Raw genomic sequence first — 20,695 nt, 5'->3', positions numbered from 1 at the left:
GGGGCGGTCCTCATGTGATCCAGTTTCTTTGTAGCGCTTGATGGTTTTTGCCACTGCACTTGGGGACACTTTCAAAGTTTTCCCAATTTTTTGGACTGACCTTCATTTCTTAAAGTAATGATGGCCACTCGTTTTTCTTTACTTAGCTGCTTTTTTCTTGCCATAATACAAATTCTAACAGTCTATTCAGTAGGATTACCAGCTGTGTATCCACCAGACTTCTGCACAACACAACTGATGGTCCCAACCCAATTTATAAGGCAAGAAATCCCACTTATTAAACCTGACAGGGCACACCTGTGAAGTGAAAACCATTTCCGGTGACTACTTCTTGAAGCTCATCAAGAGAATGCCAAGAGTGTGCAAAGCCGTCATCAAAGCAAAAGGTGGCTACTTTGAAGAACCTAGAATATAAGACATAATTTCAGTTGTTTCACACAGTATATAACTCCACATGTGTTAATTCATAGTTTTGATGCCTTCAGTGAGAATTTACAATTTTCATAGTAATTAAAATACAGAAAAATCTTTAAATGAGAAGGTGTGTCCAAACTTTTGCTCTGTTCTGTACCCTGCGATACCCTTCCTCACCTGGGCTGGCGAATAGACTTAGACAGTTCTTCGTAATTTCCAGCCCAGCAGATTTCCTTTTTAAGGATGATCCTGGACACCTCCAGAGGGTTGGTAATCCTCCCTTGAGACAAGGCCGTGGCCCTTCAACAGGGAGCCCCCGCACTTGGTCACACATCCCCTCACTCTGGGCCAGACCGGCCATCTGGCAAATGCCAGAAGGGCCTGTCTGGTCGTGGGCTGCCTTGTCTGCTACATTGTTAAAAGAATCGGGTTCTCAAGACAAGGCTGAATTTTAGCCCCAGTCCGTACCTGCTTTCATTCCATCCGATTTGCTATGAGGGTCCTGAAGAAAAATGGTGGCAATGGATGCAGTTCCCTTCGCTCCGCTTGATTTCTGCAGGTCAAACAGATTTCCAGAGGGTAGTCTCTGAGCGTCTTTCTCATCCGGGGGAGATCCTTTCTCCTGGTTCAATGGTTACTAGTGACTACAGTGTCACCACACTGCTCAAGGCCGCTGGTTATCTCAGGAATCCAGTTCAATGCCTTCTGGCAGGTCTCCCCATCCGAATTCAATCGGATATTGTCACGGCTGTGCCATACGTCTATCATCTAGCAGGTACCCGCGGTCAGGCGCCTTGACCTACGTGCCTCACACTCTCTGATGGGCCGAGATCTATCATTCGGTGATCTCTGCAGCACTCAACCCAGGAGTAGAACTCTGGGCGGCAGTCTTCTTCAGCCACCAGGGTCTCGCCTCAAGTGAGTGGGAACTTCATCCGGAAGTCTTCCAACAGATCTGCCTTCACTGGAGCACTCCAGATGTAGATCGGATGGCATTCAGACTGAACGCCAATGTACTCAAGTTCGTTTCAGCCTCGAGATCCAAAAGCCATCGCATTGCGTGCTCTGGTTCTTCTGTGATACCAGCTCCATCACGCCTCTTCCATTAATTCCGAGAGTCTTTAGGAAGCACGAAGGGCCCCCGTGATCCTGGGAGATCCACACTGACCAAGTCAGGTGTTAGGTTTTTTGTTATTGCAACAAAACTGCAAGTAGGGACTTTCTCGCAGGAAGTTTTCACATGTGGTTCTTCCCTATCACGTATTGTTACACTTTGGGACTTTAATTTTCCTGGGGGTCATACAGTAGACTCCTTGTGATCTGGACAGACTTTACTATCTTGGAAGGACCCCCCTCTTTTCTCTGCGTTCACGTCATTCAGATGAGTCTTCGGAGCTGGCCGCTCTGTTCCTTCAGACCTTTTCCTGCTTACCATCAAGGCAAGGTTGTCCTCAGGCTGTCCCCGTCCCTTGTTACCAAGGTGGTATCGTACTCCTACTGTTACGAGGGCATCGTTCTTCCCTCATCTCTTTCGGTACCAGTCAACAAAACTGAATGGGTTCCCCATACCCTGGACAATGTGAGTGCCCTGAGTAGGTACGTGTCGAGGACGGCGTCCTTCCGGAGGTTGGACACTTCATTTGGGCTTCCTGACGGTTACAGGAAGGGCTTAGCCGTTTCTTCGGCCATGTTAGCCTGGCGGATTCTTTACAGCATCCAGAAGTCCTTCCGTGTTAGACGTCAGCCTATTTTCACTCCACTCTGTAGATCGGGGTTTCTTGGGTTCTAGACACCAGGAGTCAGCAAAGCACGTCTGCCAGCTTTGCGGGTTCGTCCAGTCCGCATGCACCCTTGAAGCACTATAATTCCCAGACTTTCGCAGACGTGAGTCTGGGCAGGCGGACTCTGCAGGCTGCGGTGGCGCACTTGTAAGTAGTGGTTACACAGGGCCTGATCTGATGTTGTCCCCACCCAGGGACTGCTTTGGGACGTCCCACGGTCTGTGTCCCCTAATGAGGCGAAGGAGAAATAGGGATTTTTGTGTACTCACCGTAAAATCCTTTTCTCCGAGCCATTTATTGGGGGGGAAGGGGGGGATCACTCCCACCCTGTTATTAGCTTGTGCTTGTTTTCTAATTTGACATGCTATACTGTCATATATAGTTTGACATGCTATACTCTCATATGTTATAGATCTACTGCTTTTGCACCGAACTGGTTAGCTGAGAGCCAGCAGGAGGGTGTATACTGCAGGGGAGGAGCTAACTTTTTTGTATTAATTAGTGGTAGCCTCCTAGTGGCAGCAGCATACACCCCACGGTCTGTTTCCCCCAATGAATGGCTCGGAGAAAAGGATTTTACGGTGGGTACACAAAAATCGCTATTTTTGCACAGTTTGGCTTTTGCAGGCTCTTTGTTTCTTTCTACACTCGTCTTTGTAGGTCAGCTTAGAGGAGCACAGAAGGCAGAAAAAAGCATTGAAAACCCAATATTATTTTAAGCGACAATTGCATTCGTTTAATAATAATAAAAATACCCAAAGGTCTCCAACCACTTTAATAACATTGTGTATGATAGTATTGTTATGCAAGACCCTCCTGTGGTTTTAAAAGCAACTCTATAAGGAGTTTGGATTTCTTCGGAGGTAATGCGTTAATTTTTTTTCTAATATTTGTGTTTCTTGACAGACTCCATGGAGAAAGCGCAGCCTCAGCAGGATGCCGAATCTCATGTAAGTAATGAGCTGTAGGTCTGATTTAGACACACACACACACACACACACACACACACACACACACACACACACACACACACACACACACTTTTGAGAAGACATCTTATTGTCATCTGTCTGTTTTAATCCTGGCACAACAAAACCTGTATTCTGATTTTTATGGATCCTTTGCAAAACTCTTTAACTTGGGAAACTATAAATGGCCTTGTAAATTTTTAATTGCTGCTGTATATAAAAAAAACACACACAAAAAAAAAAAAAACTAATGCCATACGGATAACAAATGAGAAACATTGACTGGCTTTTCTGGATGAAACTCAAGACGATTTTTTAATACACTCGTGTGAACGTAGCCTGATAATGATAAAGAGCTTTACATTTCCCATACAAAGTGGGCCTAATATGATTGGCAGACTAGTATGACCGAAGTAAAGAATGATCGAGTGCATCAGAGTTCCAAGTCTTTGTTCTTGCTGTGTATAAACCTCTGAAAAAGGAGTCTGGTTTTCCATGAAAAACATTTCCACGATGAAGTGAGCATGCATGTGTATTGTATCCCAGTATGTAGTAGGTGTAATAGCAAATACCGCAGACTTTTCTCAAGTGGACATGGTCCTCCCAGTAATACATGCTGGATGTGAGGTTTGTGAAGGATGCTGCTGTGTTCCATAGCTCTTGTTTATCAACACGGCTTCATTACTGGAGTGATTTCCCTTTCTATAGCTCATGAAGGAGCATGTGAACCAAAATTTATAGCCCACACGCATGCCAGTTAAATGAAATTTTTGGCTCTGAATGGTCAAAAATCCGTGCCTCTCATAACAAAAAAGCTTTTTGCTATTCCATAAAATATTAGACCCATGCACCATTTGTCCCCAGAGGTCCCATTTTGGAACCAAGTTCTTGATCTTAATAGTCCTTTTAAAATTAAGGATTTTACTATATAATTTTTTTTCTATTGCTTAGGACCAGAAACTTAAGGAGGAAGACAAATCACTTTCAATAAAATCGGATGGACCAAATACAGCCGAAAGTGTCACAGAGCAAGGAGGTTAGTATGGAACTGGGCTTTTAAGGCTACGCAAAGATATATCCTGACATCCAGTCATCGGAATACACGACGTGCGTTAATCTGTTTTGTGTTTTCTTCATAACACAGATAATGTGGAAACTGACGCTAAAGATGTAAAGAAAGAGGAGAAAGCCAAAGAGACCCCGCCAGATCCAAAACCTGACACTGTGGTGAGCCACGCGTCTCTTACCTTAGTAAATTGCTGTTTTCCTGGGCTTTCTTATATGTTTCTATGGGACTTATTTTTCTTTTGTTATTTTAGGAATCCGATCCGAAGCCTCAACCTGAGAAAAGAAAGCGGGGAAGGCCCCCGAAGAGGCGCACGATTTTAGCCATGCAAGCTGGTAAGTGTCCTCCATCTCGTCTTGTTAATTCCGATATGTTCTATTCACCGACTGATCCTAATGTTTTTGCTTCTTTATTAGCCGCGAGGTTGCAGTCTGAAGCACAGCACCCTCCAGATGTATGCATTGCCTCTGCAATGGTAAAAGAAAATACTTTTCATCTATTGTCAGTTCTTTTCTATAATCTTACATAGTAACTGCAAAAAAATATATATATATTCTGCATTTTTGGACTGTAGGACACCCCGCAGTTTTAGGCTTCAAAAATTGGAAAAAAGTGTATTAACCCGTTTACGATTTATGACATACAATTACGTCATATGTCCTGTCCACGACTTTGGTACGGGCTTGCAAGCAGAGCCCGCATCTTTCATGGCAGATGATGGCTGAATTATTTAGCCATCATCTGCCACTAACTGCTTCGGGTGGAACTCCGCTCCGCCTGCAACTATTAACATGTTAAATGCGCCAGCAGAGGGGAGGACGCGTCATCGGTGCATCTGTGGTGTGATCAGCGGGCGTTGCCATGACAGCTGGGGGTCTGCTGAAGACCTACATGCTTGTCATGACTGTACTTCTGTGAATGCCAGCATTTAGCTGGCGTTCATAGGAGACTGTGACTTCATTGATACCTAGCAGTGCTGATGTACTGGTCTGTATAGTACAAGCAATCGGAGGATCGCAGCTTCAAATGTCTTAAGGGGAGTAAAAAGTGATAAAAAAAAAAAATACACATTCCGTATTGCTGCGTTAGTAAAGGTCTGATCTATCAAAATCTAAAATAATTGAAAATAATGTAATCTGTAACATGAAAGCAAAATCAAAATGTCAGAATTATTTGTTTTGTTTTTCTCCTTTGCCACATTGGGGGACACAGTACCGTGGGTGTATGCTGCTGCCACTAGGAGGCTGACACTAAGTGAATACGAAAAATGTTAGCTCCTCCTCTGCAGTATACACCACCCACTGGCTGTAGAGAAAACCAGTTCATGCTTAGTGTCCATAGGAGACACACGGGGTCTGCTATTCAGACCATACTTTTTTATCTTATTCCTTTTAATTTTTTTATTTTTTCTACAAGGAAGGGGTGACAGACCCTTTCAAGGGGCCAACCTCCCCCAGTCAACAACAGGAGAGCACGAGAAGTGTTGCCTTCATGTATCCTCTCCTGCAACGCAGGTCAGGCCCTGAGCTATCCTATAAGGGGTTGTTCTCTTCAGGGCACCGGTCTCACCGCTCCAGCAACAGACGTGAACATTAGGGTTGAGCGAAACGGGTCGTTCATTTTCATAAGTCGCCGACTTTTGGCAAAGTCGGCGTCTCATGAAACCCGACCCGATCCCTGTGCGGGGTCGGCCATGCGGTACGCGATCTTGGCGCCAAAGTCGCGTTTTGTATGACGCGATTAGCGCCATTTTTTCAGCCAATGAATGAGCGTGGGCAGAGTGATGACATAGGTGTTAGGGGAGTGAACGCCTATCGTCATGTTATCGCTTGTGCACAGTAGGGATTTGGAATGTGCAATACGAAATTTTCTGTGCTGGGACGGAGATCGAGAGAGAGAGAGATCGAGAGAGAGAGAGATCGAGAGAGAGAGAGATCGAGAGAGAGAGAGATCGAGAGAGAGAGAGAGTTCCTGCACCGTCCACATCATACCTTCAAGCAAGGCCTTTCCTCCAGCCAGGCTCCGCAGTAAGGCCAGGTTCACACTGCGTTAGCAGCACCCCGTTAAGCACATACGCGAACGGGCTGCTGTTAACACAAGTGCCGACGTTACATCGCGCTAGCGCAGATAGAGCATCTGCTAGCTCTATCTGCGCTAGCAGTGACTGACCCGGAAAAGCTGCAGCCCGCGTCTCAGGGTCCGTCACTCAATGATGGCACATGGCTAGCGCACGCCCATTGTGGACGTGCGCTAGCGATACGTCAGACATTGCATTCAATGGCGGCGTTAACTGACTACGTTACACCGCGTTATGCCACAGTGTAACGTAGTCCGTCTAACGGACGCCAGGAATGCAATGTGAACCCAGCCTAAGTTGAGGATCCGGGGGTGTCTCCGTTAGCGCGTCGCGGGTCTGGTCGTGTTCCTAGGCCGGGCGCCGCTAATTTAGTCCCCGGCTTCGGCCTCTGCTAGGCCACAAGCCTGTAGCCTCGCCTACAAGCGTGCGACCGCGCCGGCAGTACCACCCACCTTCCCGGCGCTTCTTGTTCTCCACGAGAAGCGCCTTTCTACTCTCGGCAGCCATCTTCACAGGAGGACAGGACTGCGCACCAACCTATAGGCGACTAAGCTGTCTTGGGGCACAGGACCTGGGTAAGTGCTCTGCACATCTTCCCCAGGCCACTGCTTGTCTTTTACCACAAAGGGCTCCGCTACAATCTCCCTTGAAGTAAAGCATTCTCTGTGCTGCACTTGTTCATCTTCCCTGCAGTATATACATTGGAGATAAAGGTAAAGCATGTCCCTACCTAAGACTTCTAAAAAGGCCACCAAAGCACATAGTATTTTTCACCTCATGTACCTCCTGTCAGGCTGCGTTACCGAGCGGACACACTACTCCAGTCTGCCAAACGTGATGCCAAATGCGCTCAGGAGCCCTCCGCTGCTACCGATCCTGTGAGTAGTCACCCTGAGTTGGTTGCATCCTTATCACAGTCCATGGCTTCCTTAACCAAGGCCATTGAGTCCCTTCAGTATCCCTCCATGAGTGGGTACACTAATCTGCCTGTCTCGGAGGAATCCCCTACATCTGTGGAACCGTTGACCTGCAGGGGCCATCCTCGCTTAGGCTGCTTTTTGATGTCAGGCACAATCCGGCGAGTTTTTTTTAAAAAAAGCGGATCCGGTTTTTTTTTGCCGCCTGATCCGTTTTTTTCTTATAGAATTGTATTAGCGCTGAATAGCACCTGATGGCCAAGCATTTCAACCGGCGAAAAAACGCCGGATGGCTCTATCTCTCTCTCTCTCGATCTATCTCTCTCGATCTATCTCTCTCGATCTCTCTCTCTCGATCTCTCTCTCTCGATCTCTCTCTCTCTCGATCTCTCTCTCGATCTCTCTCTCTCTCGAGATCTCTCTCTCGAGATCTCTCTCTCTCGATCTCTCTCTCGATCTCTCTCTCTATCTCTCGAGATCTCTCTCTTTCTCGAGATCTCTCTCTCGATCTCTCTCTCTCTCGATCTCTCTCTCTCTCGATCTCTCTCTCTCGATCTCTCTCTCTCTCTCGATCTCTCTCTCGATCTCTCTCTCGATCTCTCTCTCGATCTCACTCTCGATCTCACTCTCGAGATCTCTCTCGAGATCTCTCTCGAGATCTCTCTCGAGATCTCTCTCGAGATCTCTCTCGAGATCTCTCTCGAGATCTCTCTCGAGATCTCTCTCTCTCGAGATCTCTCGATCTCTCTCTCTCGAGATCTCTCTCTCGAGATCTCTCTCTCGAGATCTCTCTCTCGAGATCTCTCTCTCGAGATCTCTCGAGATCTCTTTCTCGAGATCTCTCTCTCGATCTCTCTCGATCTCTCTCTCTCTCGATCTCTCTCGATCTCTCTCTCTCTCGATCTCACTCTCGATCTCTCTCTCTCTCTCTCTCTCTCGAGATCTCTCTCTCTCGAGATCTCTCTCTCGAGATCTCTCTCTCGATCTCTCTCGAGATCTCTCTCGAGATCTCTCTCGAGATCTCTCTCGAGATCTCTCGAGATCTCTCGAGAACTCTCTCTCGAGATCTCTCTCTCGAGATCTCTCTCGAGATCTCTCTCTCGATCTCTCTCTCGATCTCTCTCTCTCGATCTCTCTCTCTCTCTCGATCTCTCTCGATCTCTCTCGATCTCTCTCGATCTCTCTCTCTCTCTCGATCTCTCTCTCTCTCTCGATCTCTCTCTCTCTCTCGATCCCGGAACAGGAAGTCCAAATTGTGTGCCCAATAACATGGATCCGGTGCATCAGTTTTTCACACTTTGTACCGGATCCGTTTTTTGCAAAAATAGACGTATTATGCCTGAAGGCAAAAAACTCATGTGTGAAAGTAGCCTTAAAGCAAACATGGGCATCTCCCAGGCCTTCTGACGCCTCGGCATCCGTTAGCTCCATTTTTCGCTCTCCCTCTCCAGGGATTGATAGCGATCAAGCCTCTGAGTATGAGTCTGAAGGGCCCCTTGACTTCGAATCTCCGGGTTACCAGACAACAATAGATAGTCTCATAGAGGCCGTCAAAGAGACCTTGCAGGTTAGCGAAGAACCTGCTTCTGCACACGCTGATAACGCGGTGACCTTTAAGAGGGCCAAACGTCCTCATAGGGTGTTTGCCAATCACCCTGAGTTACAGGACATAGTTCGACGCCAGAGAGAGTGGCCACAAACGCTTTGCTGGACAAAAGTCCCTTGAGGCCAGATATCCTTTCCTATCTGACCTCTGCAAACAGTGGGCAGAATCCCGTCCAGATTGGCTTCCAAAACTTTTCTGTCCTTGCCTGATGGATCCTCCATCAGGGATCCCACGCATCACCTAACTGACAGCTTCACCTGCTCAGTTTTTGAGGCATCAGGTTCTGCACTTGCTCCCTCCTTTGTAGCAACATGGGTAGCTAAAGCCATGGTATCCTGGGCAGATTCTCTGTACAAGACTATACAAAAGAGTAATCTTCCCCAGAGATATCAGCTGGCAAATCAGATTTCTGTGGCTGGTGACTACGTGGTAAACGCATTCATAGATGATGCTGATTGCGCTGCGCTCGCAGCTTCAAATGCAGTAGCTATCAGAAGAGTGTTATGGCTCAGGGAGTGGCGAGCGTACTCTGCATCCAAGAAGTCTTTAACTTCTTTGCCATACCCAAGCGGCCACTTATTTGGAGAAAGACTAGACCAGCTTATCTCAGATGCTACAGGCGGGAAGAGCAAGTTCCTTCCCCAGCAGAAAGTTAAGCATCCTATTCGCCGAACGCTGCAGACATGATTACTGTCCTTTTCGCAGCAATCTCAGCTGGTCCTCTACGGACAATTCGTCTCGCTCAGGGCGTCCCACTCAAAGGGACAAGAGTCCACAGGCATCGAGCACGACCAGCCACTTGTAGAAGTCCCACTCCAGTCAGGCCAGATCTAGAGGATCCAGGTCCCAGAGACTCTCGGTTAAATGACTCGCGATGTGCTCCGGACAAAACCAGCAGAGTAGGCGGCCGCCTACTCTTTCCGCCATGTCTGACTCGCCGTCATCCACGACAAATGGGTCCGAGATCTGGTGTCCGGATACAAAATAGTTTGTTTCCCATCCCCCGACCTGATTCTTTGCCTCTCATCCCCCCAAAGAGGGAACCAGAGTTCGGTCCTTTTACCAAGCCATCGAGTCACTCCGCCAGGATGGCGTAATTACCCCGGTTCCAGTAAGCAAGCGGTTTAAGGGGTGCTATTCAAAAAAGGATGGTACAGTCAGACCCGTCCTGGATCTAAAACTCGTGAACAAATTTGTCAGTCCGACATTTCAGGATGGAGTCCCTTCATTCCGTCATCGCCTCGATGGAGCAAGGCAAGTTCCTAGCCTCCATCGACATTCGGGATGCGTATCTTCACATTCCAATCTTCCCTCCTCGCCAATGGTTCCTGCGCTTCGGTGTTCGCGGAGAACATTTTGAATTCACAGCCTTGCCCTTCGGCCTTGCTGCCGCTCCCAGGGTGTGTACACAAAGGTCATGGCGGCCGTCATGTCCATTCTACACTCTCAGGGCTTGGTCGTCTTGCCCTACCTAGACGACCTCTTGATCATTGGACCGTCCTTCCAGGCCTGCAAGGAGTGTGTCTGCATTTCTTTGGATGCTCTTTCTCAGCTAGGTTGGTTGATAAACCCCAGCAAATCTTCTCCAGTCCCAGCTTAGCGGATTTCCTTCCTGGGCATGATTCTGGACACTTCCCGAGGGATGGTGCTTCTCCCTCAGGACAAGGTCATTGCCCTTCAGCAGGGGGTCCGAGCTCTTTGTCATCCATCTCCTCGTTCCATCCGTTTCGTCATGAGGGTCCTTTTTTTTTTTTTTTGACGCATGGGACAGGAACCCCTTCTCTCTCGATCGCCCGTGCGGACTTTCCCTGCTTGTCAAGCAGTCACTCAGGTGGTGGATGTTTCGGTCCTCCCTCCTAAAAGGGAAATCCTTCCTCGCGGTACATTGGCATGTGGTCACTATCGACGCCAGCCTTCTGGGTTGGGGAGCTGTCTTCCGTCATCACACAGCTCAGAGGCGGTGGTCGCTTCAGGAGTCACGTCTTCCGATCAATGACCTGGAGATTCGTGTGATTCGGCTGTCCCTGCGGCGGTTCAATCGTCTCCTGGCAGGCCGTCCCATCCAAATTAAATCAGATAATGCCACGGCTGTGGCTTACATCAATCATCAAGAAGGCACCCTCAGCAAAGTGGCAATGCGCGAGGTGAAACACACCCTTCATTGGGCCGAAAGAAACCACTCGGTCATCTCGGCTTTTCATATCACGGGTGTGGAAAACTGGGCTGCGGACTTTCTCAGCCGGCAAGGCCTGGCCTCGGGAGAGTGGTTGCTCCATCCGGAGATTTTCCAGCAAATCTGCCTTCGTTGGGGGACTCTATCACAGTTCAATGCCGAGGTGCCTGAGTTGGTAGCTCGGTCCCGGAGCCATTGGGGTGGACGCGCTCGTCCTTCCATGGAGCAGTTTTCGCCTTCCCTACCTGTTTCCCCCATTACCTTTGATCCCCAAGGTCATCAGGAAGATCAAAGCGGAAGGGGTTCTGGTAATCCTAGTTGCTCCAGACTGGCCACGCCGGGCATGGTACGCAGATTTAGTACAACTGGTTGCAGACACCCCCTGGCAACTACCAGATCGACCAGACATGCTTTCACATGGCCCAATTTACCACCAGAACTCTGGCCCAGTGTTTGACGGCTTGGCCGTTGAATCCTGGGTTCTAACCCAAGCTGGTTTCTCCCAAGAGGTGATGTCTACCATGATTAATGCTCAGAAGCCAGTGTCTGCATGCATCTATCATCGGATCTGGAAATCCTTTTTTGAATGGTGTAGAGGCCAAGGCCGGCCTCCTCTGGTTTTCTCCATTCCCACCATTTCTTCAGTCCGGCCTAGATTCAGGCCTGGCGCTGGGCTCCCTCAAGGGACAGGTTTTGGCCTTGTCCGTCTTGTTTCAGCGTAAGATCGCTTACAAACCGCAGGTGAGAACTTTTTCAGGGAATCTCCCATGTGGTACGTCCCTACAGAGCGCCCTTAGACGCCTGGGACCTTAACTTGATTCTAGGTGTCCTGCAGGAATCTCCCTTCGAACCGTTACAGGACGTCTCTCTCTCTCTCTCTCTCTCTCTCTCTCTCTCACACCTATCATGGAAGTTTGCCTTCCTAGTCGTGGTAACTTCAATCAGAAAAGTTTCAGAGTTGTCGGATCTGTCCTGCCGAGCTCCCTTTCTTTTTTTTTTTTAAACAATTAGTGTTTATTGAAGATTTCCAAAACAATACAGTACAGTAATAACAGTAACAGAGGTCAACTAAAAATGACCAGAAATAAGTGAGGAGAAAAACAAAACCAATCAGAAAGGGGGGGTGGGGGGGGGTAGGTACAGTAGGGGGAATAGGGGGGGAGGAAAGGAGTATAGGCATTCACAAGACAACTATCTAGCAGTTCAGTTATAGTCAAGGGGTCCTGGCAAACTGTGGCAGAATAAGAATATTACAAACACAAAAACAGACATGTCAATTATGCTTACTTATTCCCACTCAAGTAAACGGTCAAACAAGGTGGTGCGGGTCAATAGAGGAATGACCACTATGTAACCAAGGGTGCCAAATATTTTGTCTTTTGGTTTTGGCAGTCATGGAGTGAGCCAAGGCGAGTTCATATTGGCAGTGGACATTAAGTTTATTAATTAAGTCTCTAATATTGGGAGAATTAGTGTCTTTCCATCTTGAGGCGACTAATAACCTGGCAGCTATTAGAATATGTGATAGTGTACCTCGAAGTATGTGTGGAATGTCCTCCAGGCCGATGTGAAGAATGACCTGCCTAGGTGACAGTCAGCTGGATCCCTAAGACCTGTGCAATTAAAAGGTCCATATCTCTCCACCAGGGTTGAAGAATTGGGTACGACCACCAGGTATGTTCCAGAGTTCCCCTGTGACCGCACCCCCTCCAGCATTTATCCGACCCGGCAGGGTCATAGTGAGCCACCTGAACCGGATATTGATACCATCTAAGGTGTACTTTTTTCAATTGTTCGAGATTATTGACGCAGGCAGATACCCGTAATACTTCACCCAGTCCCTCCTACCAATCCATCGGGTCAGATCGGAAGTCCAGATCCTGTTCTCACTCGATCATATATGGCACTTTAACCTCTTCTGCTGGGTTGAGCTCCCTTTCTGACCTTTCATCAGGATAAGGTGGTTCTCGGGCCATCCTCGCCCTTCCCACCAAATGTCGTGTCTTTTCATCTTAAGGAGGACATTGTTCTACCTGGCTCCGGTGCACCGTGTGGAGAAAGCTCTTCGCACTTTGGACCTCGTGAGAGCTCTCAGAAGGTATGTTTCAAGAACGGCCTTTTTTCGACAGACAGATATGCTGTTCGTGCTCCCGTAGGGCTACCGGATGGGATTGGCCGGATCTAAGTCGACGATTGCCAGATGGATTCGTTCGGGTATTTAGGAAGCTTATCGTGTCAGCGGCAAACCTGGTCCAGCGGGGATCAATGCACACTCCACTCGGTCAGTAGGTGCTTCGTGGCTTATTCGGCAACAAGCATCAGCAGAACAGGTTTGCAAGGCAGCGACCTGGTCTAGCCTGCACACTTTCTCAAAGCATTACAATGTTCACACTCAGGCTTCAGCAGACGCCAGTCTGGGCAGACGAATTCTGCAGGCAGCGGTGGTGCATATTTGGACAGCGGGTACTTGGGGTTTACTTTGTTGACATTGTTCTGTTATTATTTCCCCCCCAGAGACTGCTTTGGGACATCCCACGGTCCTGTGTCGCTCAACGTGGCGAAGGAGAAACAGGGATTTTTGTGTACTCACCATAAAATCCTTTTCTCCGAGCCACTCATTGGGGGACACAGCACCCACCCTGTTCGCCTGATGGCTATCATTGTTCTCAGGTATGACATGTACCTATTGTTAGTATTCATGATCTCCTACTGCTTGGTCACTGAACTGGTTTTCTCTAGAGCCAGTGGGTAGTGTGTACTGCAGAGGAGGAGCTAACCTTTTTTGTATTCACTTATTGGCAGCAGCATACACCCACGGTCCTTTGTCCCCCAATGAGTGGCTCGGAGAACAGGATTTTACTGTGAGTACACAAAAATCCCTGTTTTTTTGTTTATTTGGGCCACTGCAACATTGAAAAAAAAATGCAATGAGAAACTATTAAATCATCGTATCTAAAATGTAATATGTATAAACAGCAGCTCAGGTCGCAAAAAATATCCCGAAAAATGAAAAAGTTACAGGTCTTTGAAAAATGGCGACACAAGCAAAAAAAAAAAATTTGTTAAAAAAAAAAAACAAACAAATAATAATTTCTGACTTTGTTTTTTTCACCACTTAAAATAAAAAAACAACAACTATATACTTGTTTGGTATCGGCGTACTTGTACTGACCTGGAGAATCATATTGTTTTGTCAGTTTTACCATACAGTGAACATGGGGAAGAAAAAAAAATGCTGTGTGCAGTAATAACCACTTGTCAAAAGGAAATAATCACCACTACTTGAAAATATAAAGGAAGAATATATATGAAAGTGCTCAAATCTCAATATATAACATTTTATGTTTTATTAACATCTGAATTTATTAACCATTTTTGCGCTCAATGATTTGCAATTATTTTATTCTGCTTTCCCATTTCCCCAGGAAAATCAATCCAAGAATGACGGCAAAAGGAGTAAAGGTATGTAAGGTAGACAAACGGAAAAACTAAAAACCCTGCGAATGATTCTGCGTTTGGCACTTAGGCTCATCATGTCCTCCCCTAAATCTGAGAGATCTTGGAGTTTATTATGAACAGAGGTGGTCACTATGAGAGGCCCCCAGCCACTGGAGACATTGTGGATTGTGTCCTATGGTGGAGGAAGGCTGGGAATGCCCTTCTTTTATTTTTCAGCATATCCATGCTGTTCGCTTCTATAGTCTTTCTATGTAGTCCAGCATACAACCAGCCATTTTCTGTCCCATGCTTGAAACCTGGCCTGAATCCTACAAAATGTGCACAATGTTTTGGGACATTTTGCTAAGAATGTATTATTTGGCTTCAGAAAAGTTTTTTTCTTTAATTTTTTTTAAAAATGTTTTATATAACAAATGTTTTCTGTTTTTTTTTTCCCCTAGATGCTCTCAGTCCTATAAAGAGCGAGAGCGAACCGAAAAAATCAGAAGTAAGTCAAATTGATGTTAAACTCTTCATGGTTGGACGTATCTGTATCCACAATGACCCACCATAAAAACATGTAGACTCAAAAATAAAAGTTTGGCTCTTGGCTTGCATACACATTTTGATGTAAAGTACTGATGAAATACTGAACATGTGAACGTGGCCTATAGGCCAGCTCCAGCAGTCTAATAGACAGTGGAACAACCCCTTTAACATAGTCCAGCCTTTTCTCGCTTTTCTCATTTTTCCTCTTTTTTTTTTTTTTTTTTTGTCTTCCATCTCCTAATTCCAAGAGTCGTAACTTTTAAAAAAAATTCTCTGATTTTATGTTTGTTTTTTTTTCTATTTCTTTTAATGTTTTTTTAAGCCCCCTAAGGGAACCTGAACCTGTGATCCCCTGATCACTTGCTTTGTATACTGCAATATCACAGTATTGCAATCAATAGATAAAATCACAGTCTCCTATGGAGCCCAGTCATCGTCACCCCTTTAATTGCCCAGAACGATGATCCCTCTCTTTCCTTGCCCCTTAAATACCCCTGTCAGAAATTGAAAGTGTAATTTTAAGGGAGTTAAGAGCAGCAATCAGAGCTTGGCTCTATTCACTGAGGTTTCAGGCAGTATATCACAGCTGACCTATGACCAGTATGGTGGGGGCTCAGCTCCTGAGCATGCTCCATGCACACAGATACGGATGATGTCGGGAAGCAGTGAAGGGCTAAAATCACAGTGATGGCCATAAATTCTAATGTGCTGTCATTTTGCAGGAGAGCAGCTCAGACAGAAGTCCAGACCCGGTGTCCAGGAGAGGAAGGAAAAGCAAACGTTCCCTAAGTTCTTCTGAGACCGGTAAAAGTTTTGGCTATTTATGGCAGTTTTTGCTATTTTATAGCTGACTTATTACTAGCGAGTGTGCTCTGGTGTTATATAAGTATCTTGGGTGTGCTGGGATAACATGTTCTAGTCCCTGCGGTTGCATGTTTTGTGGCTGTTGGGACCCTTGTAGGGAAGGAGCAACAGTGCGACCGGCTCTGAAGGCCGAGCTTTGCTGTTTGTGAAATGCCATTTCAAGTAACGTAAGTATTCTCATCATCACTGCAGAATGTTCAGAACCAGAAAAAAAGCGTAAGAAGTCCGAATCTATTGAGGAGGATGAAGACGAGGACGGAGAAGAAGGGGATGACAGTGAAGATGAAGAAGGTGGTCATCGAGGAGCCACAACCCGGCTAGCCTCTCGTTTAGAGGCACAGAGGTATAAAGAAATTAAAATGAAGTTCTCCGATTAATAAAGTCTGTCAATCACTGACATTTAAGATAATACACTGTCTGCCTTTCTGGAAGTGTATAAACATAAATCTTACATTGTAGGAAACTTCCGCACAAGCCAACGACTCGAGCAGCATCCAAGCTGAGCAGCCCTGAGAAATCTTCCCATGCAGGGCGACGTCGTAAAGCGGCGTCACCTGAATCAAATGCTGGCAAAGCCACAAAGAATCGGTGAGTTTCTGAAGTTTAAAGGGGCTCTCCGGGGCCATATTGGGAGGTGAGAAGCGTTGATGACCTGGTGTCTATATATACCTTATGGAACGAGTGGCTCACAATCACTGTTCTAGTTGACCCTGAAGGTGTAGTATGTGGTTGAGATCTGGGCTCTGTACGGCCAGTCATGTTCTTCCACAACCAGTTACCCCTACCATGTCTTTATGGACCTTTGTGCACTTGGGCACAGTCATGAAGAACAGAAAAAGGGCCTTCTCCACACTGTTCCCTTAAAGTTTCAAGCTACAGTTGTCCAAAATGTCTTGTGCTGAAGTGTTAAGATTTTCCTTCACTGGAACTGAGGCTGACTTTTGAAAAACCATGGCATTATCCCTCCTCCACCAAATTACCCATCGAGACAATGCAGTGAGGTGGGTAACGTTGTCCTGGAATTCGCCAAGCGAGCACTCTTCCATCGTACGCCAGATAGACATTTGAACAGTTGCTGCAAAACTGTTTCCACTGCTCCAAAGTCCAGTGGTAGCAGCTTTACACCACTCCACCTGACATTTGGCATTGTGCTTGGTGATGTAAGGCTGCATGCAGCTGCTCGGCCATGAAGCTCCCAGTGGGGGTGCAGTGTTTGTGCTGATGTTATTACCAGAGGAGGTATGGAGTCAGCAGAGAATTGGTGACTTTTCTGCCCTCTGCTCCTCAGCATTCGGCCCCCCTCTCTGTAACATTACGGGATGCATACTTCATGGCTTTTTTTAGCTGCGGTTCCTCCTTCTTTTCCGTAATAAAAGATTTAGGAAGAGAAGAAATTACATAACATGACTTGTTACTCCGGTGGCTTGTATCACAGGACTGCGCTGGTATCGGGGAGCTCTGCACCCCCGGCCGTTCTGTCACATTACAAAAGGCAGTCTGCATGGTGGGAGGCCGGATGTTATAGACTGGGGGGGGGGATGGGGCAAGGGGTTGGATATTATACGTCGGGGGGGGGGGGAGAGGCCAGATATTAGAAATGTCTGACCCTGTTCCTGGAGCCTCTTATATCTTCTGAACAGTACCACACTGATAGAAGAAGCCTTCACTGCAGAGCTAAAAAAATTAATCCCCTTCTGAAAACCTTTTTTGCTTTTGTCCGTGTCAGGTCTACCACACTCCAAGCAAGTGGAACAAAGAGACGAAGAGAACCCAGCCCATCAACACCCAAAAGTCGAGGTCAACAATCCTCAGACGAAACGTCGGCAAAAAGACTAAAGCGACAATAACTGTATAAAGTCCCCTTTTTTGTATTATTGTATTCTAATTTAATACTCTGTGTAAAAAGTCCATCAATGAAAAGGTGCTTAGAAATGTAAATGAATATACAATCTAGGCATCGGCTTATGGGGCGCACAATGTTTTTTTCCCTATTTCCTTTAGTTGTATGTAGAGGCCTCACAGAGATTTGGATTTCTGGATTGTAGCGATCAGTCCTCCCTCAGTATTCCTGCAATATAGTGTATAAATATGTATCATATGGGATAAAGGTTATACATAGATCAGTTCTCTCCGAATTCACCTCTCTTGCCTGTCTAGCATTATTTCTTGGACCATTTACCATACCCTTTGATGGTAAAAAAAATAAAATAATATATATAATGCAAAGATCAGCTGCTAAATATGCTCTCTAATTCTAAAGTTCTCACGTGTTGTAGAAACACGCTGGGGCTCTCATTAAATTGCTGGAAGCCCTAAAAGGGAGGTGTTAAGGATTAGCAAGCAACGCTGCAATTCACTTCTTATAGAAAAAGAAAAAACCTTTCCCTTCTTAAGAGCGCAGTGACGATTCATTTGATAGTGTAGTTCTCATTGCCTAGGTTACCAACTACCTCTGCAGTCTATCTCCTAAGCACGGAGCACAGCACTTACAAGATCTTTCCATTGGAGCTTGTAAGCGCCGCTCAGTGTGACCACTTTGATCAAACCAACAAAAAATGGCTACTTTCTTTGAGAAACAGTGCCCACCTTGTCCATAGACGTTATCTGGTTTTGCTGCACAGCCCCATTATAATAACAAGAGCTGAGCTACAATAGACAGGTTTTTTTGCATCCTGTAGATATCAGATCGGTGTGGTATCTGGGATTGCACCATTGTCCAAGATAAAGGGGCCATGTAGCCATGACTGAAAGGTCTGCAAATGGGTGGCTTTTGGTGGCGGCATCTGCCAGTCCCCAACGTTCTCAGTTGTGATTATATTTCATTTATTCTGGCTATTTCCACTTATTACATTGCTAATTTCATGTAATGGTGCTTCTCTCGGGCTCCTCCCAGTGATGGACACTGTATTATTTCCCAATGTTGGAGCAGGACGGCCACGTTCCCTGCATTGTAAATATGCTCAGTTTATTGAAATATTCAAGTTTTTTTAAATGGTTATATAACCAAATCTCCTTCAGTTAATGCTTCTTCCTCTTATATTTACATTGTAAGATGATTTCTGTTCTCACCAATTAAAGGGAGTGTCAGCCTGAGCTGACAGCACACAGCGTTGTAGGGGATATATTGTCCTTATAATAATCCCACCCTCAGTGCTCTCGTCGCTGCTTCCTTTCTGCAAAAATTGACTTTTAATCAAAGATGCTGATTAGGTGCTCCCGGCACCCTTTGTGAGGCCATATGGCTCCGGGCACCCTCGGTGAGGCCAAATGGCTCTGGACACTGTTCTGCCCACTGGTTTGACATATTCTGCCTCCCACTAACTTGCTTTTAGCGAGCTCTGTCTATGGAGAAATCTCGGGTTAGACAGTGCTGTCAATCACCAGTGAAGCAGATGAGCCATAAAAAGCTAGTGAGTAGAACGTTGCATTAAGCCTCTTGGTCAAACCCAGGGTGCACCAAGCACCATAATTAGCATGCTTTATTAAACTTCAATTTCTGCCAAACGGAGGCAGCAATTAGATCACTAAAGGTGAGTTTTATATATGGGCTATAACAAACCCCCACAAGGAATGTGTGCTTAGTTTATACGTCAGTTTGGGCTGATACACTCCCTTTAATGCCTGTACTGTTTTATGTTCTTTCTCACGTTTTCTGTAAAGTTATGGCTGACAGATGGGTTTAGTTTTTTTGAAGCAGTTGCCCAGTTTCAATAGTTTAATATGTAAAAAGGGTATGTTTAAGAAGGCAGGTTCCAAGAGTACACCATCCGTGTGTGAATGGTGGGTGTCCAACAGCTGGGACCACCAATGACCATGAGAATGAAGGAGCCTCTGCACTTATCTGAGTGCTTCAGATCCTTTGGACTTTTGCCGGTCAAAGCCCGATAATTTCCATGATCTACAGATCAGCACTATTGAAGTACATGGAGCTGATCTACAATGGGGCTGATTTATTAATCCTGACTAACTTTTAGAGGGTGCAAACTTAGACTTAAAATTCACCAAATTTATCGCAGTGGTTCATGCTAATAAAGTCTGACCCATCTTTAGACTGTTCTGTGCACACGGTGTATTAGTTGGCTTTACTGTGGTCCACCAAGTTACTCCAAATGTTTTCGGTGCCCATGAACACAATTTACACCCTGTCCCTTTTCGATAAACCATAGCCTGTTGCCAAGCTTATCGAAAAGATGTGTCTAAAGCACATAATGCACCAGCGTGTAAGACAGGGTTTTGGCACAGATTCAGCTACAATTCTACTTTATTTAGCTCGGTAATCCTGAGCATTGTCATCTGTAAAAAGTGCAATCCTGGAGCGTCATTGTTTATTTCGGAGTCCTAGTGGTTGGATCCCTTCCATTATTAATCTTAGAAAACCTCGTTAATAGACAAATTGCCAAATGATGAGCATTGTTACAGCAGTTTTCATTGCCTTCTGCTTTGTATTATTTATGTCCTCTATGTTGAAGCTTTTCAGATTGTTTGTTTTCTTTTATTTTTTTGTACAGTTGATATTTTCTTTGAAAAATAATTTCTTAAGGACTTGTTTTATGTTTAATTTTTTTTTTTTTTACATAAATTATAGACTGGTTTCAAACTGAGCTCTGATGTGGTTATTTTATAATTCTACGAAATGTGAGTGTATGAAGCGGTGGCTTGTCTGTGCTTCTGACACCTATGAAAAAAGAATCCATCTTAAGACACGCATACAGTTTAGATAGCGGTCGGCCAAACAGGCGATCGTTGAACTGCCGACTCTTTGCTGAACGCTCCTGTGTTCTCAATGAGAAAATCGCTGACGTGGTGGATTATCGGCAAGTCTGAAATCGGACACGTCCAATT

At 45.9% G+C, this 20,695-nt stretch overlaps 1 protein-coding gene across 5 annotated transcripts in view; it reads left to right on the top strand.

Annotated features, from left to right (window-relative positions):
* BOD1L1 (biorientation of chromosomes in cell division 1 like 1) overlaps positions 1 to 20,454 on the top strand; it is a 77,420-nt gene extending 56,966 nt beyond the window's left edge. For all 5 annotated transcript variants that reach the window (XM_077280163.1, XM_077280166.1, XM_077280165.1 and 2 more), the window contains 11 exons: positions 3,102 to 3,145; positions 4,115 to 4,199; positions 4,308 to 4,390; positions 4,483 to 4,564; positions 4,646 to 4,704; positions 14,428 to 14,464; positions 14,902 to 14,948; positions 15,712 to 15,793; positions 16,046 to 16,196; positions 16,313 to 16,441; positions 17,580 to 20,454. In XM_077280163.1, coding sequence (XP_077136278.1) covers positions 3,102 to 3,145; positions 4,115 to 4,199; positions 4,308 to 4,390; positions 4,483 to 4,564; positions 4,646 to 4,704; positions 14,428 to 14,464; positions 14,902 to 14,948; positions 15,712 to 15,793; positions 16,046 to 16,196; positions 16,313 to 16,441; positions 17,580 to 17,700 — 920 coding nt within the window. In that variant the 3' untranslated portion in view covers positions 17,701 to 20,454. The remainder of the gene's footprint in view (positions 1 to 3,101; positions 3,146 to 4,114; positions 4,200 to 4,307; positions 4,391 to 4,482; positions 4,565 to 4,645; positions 4,705 to 14,427; positions 14,465 to 14,901; positions 14,949 to 15,711; positions 15,794 to 16,045; positions 16,197 to 16,312; positions 16,442 to 17,579) is intronic.
* Positions 20,455 to 20,695: the final 241 nt, after the last annotated feature.

Source organism: Ranitomeya variabilis, chromosome 1 (assembly GCF_051348905.1).
Source record: "Ranitomeya variabilis isolate aRanVar5 chromosome 1, aRanVar5.hap1, whole genome shotgun sequence".
Lineage (NCBI taxonomy): Eukaryota > Metazoa > Chordata > Amphibia > Anura > Dendrobatidae > Ranitomeya > Ranitomeya variabilis.
Note: the sequence above shows the minus strand (reverse complement) of the source record. Positions and strands in the feature narration are given on the sequence as shown.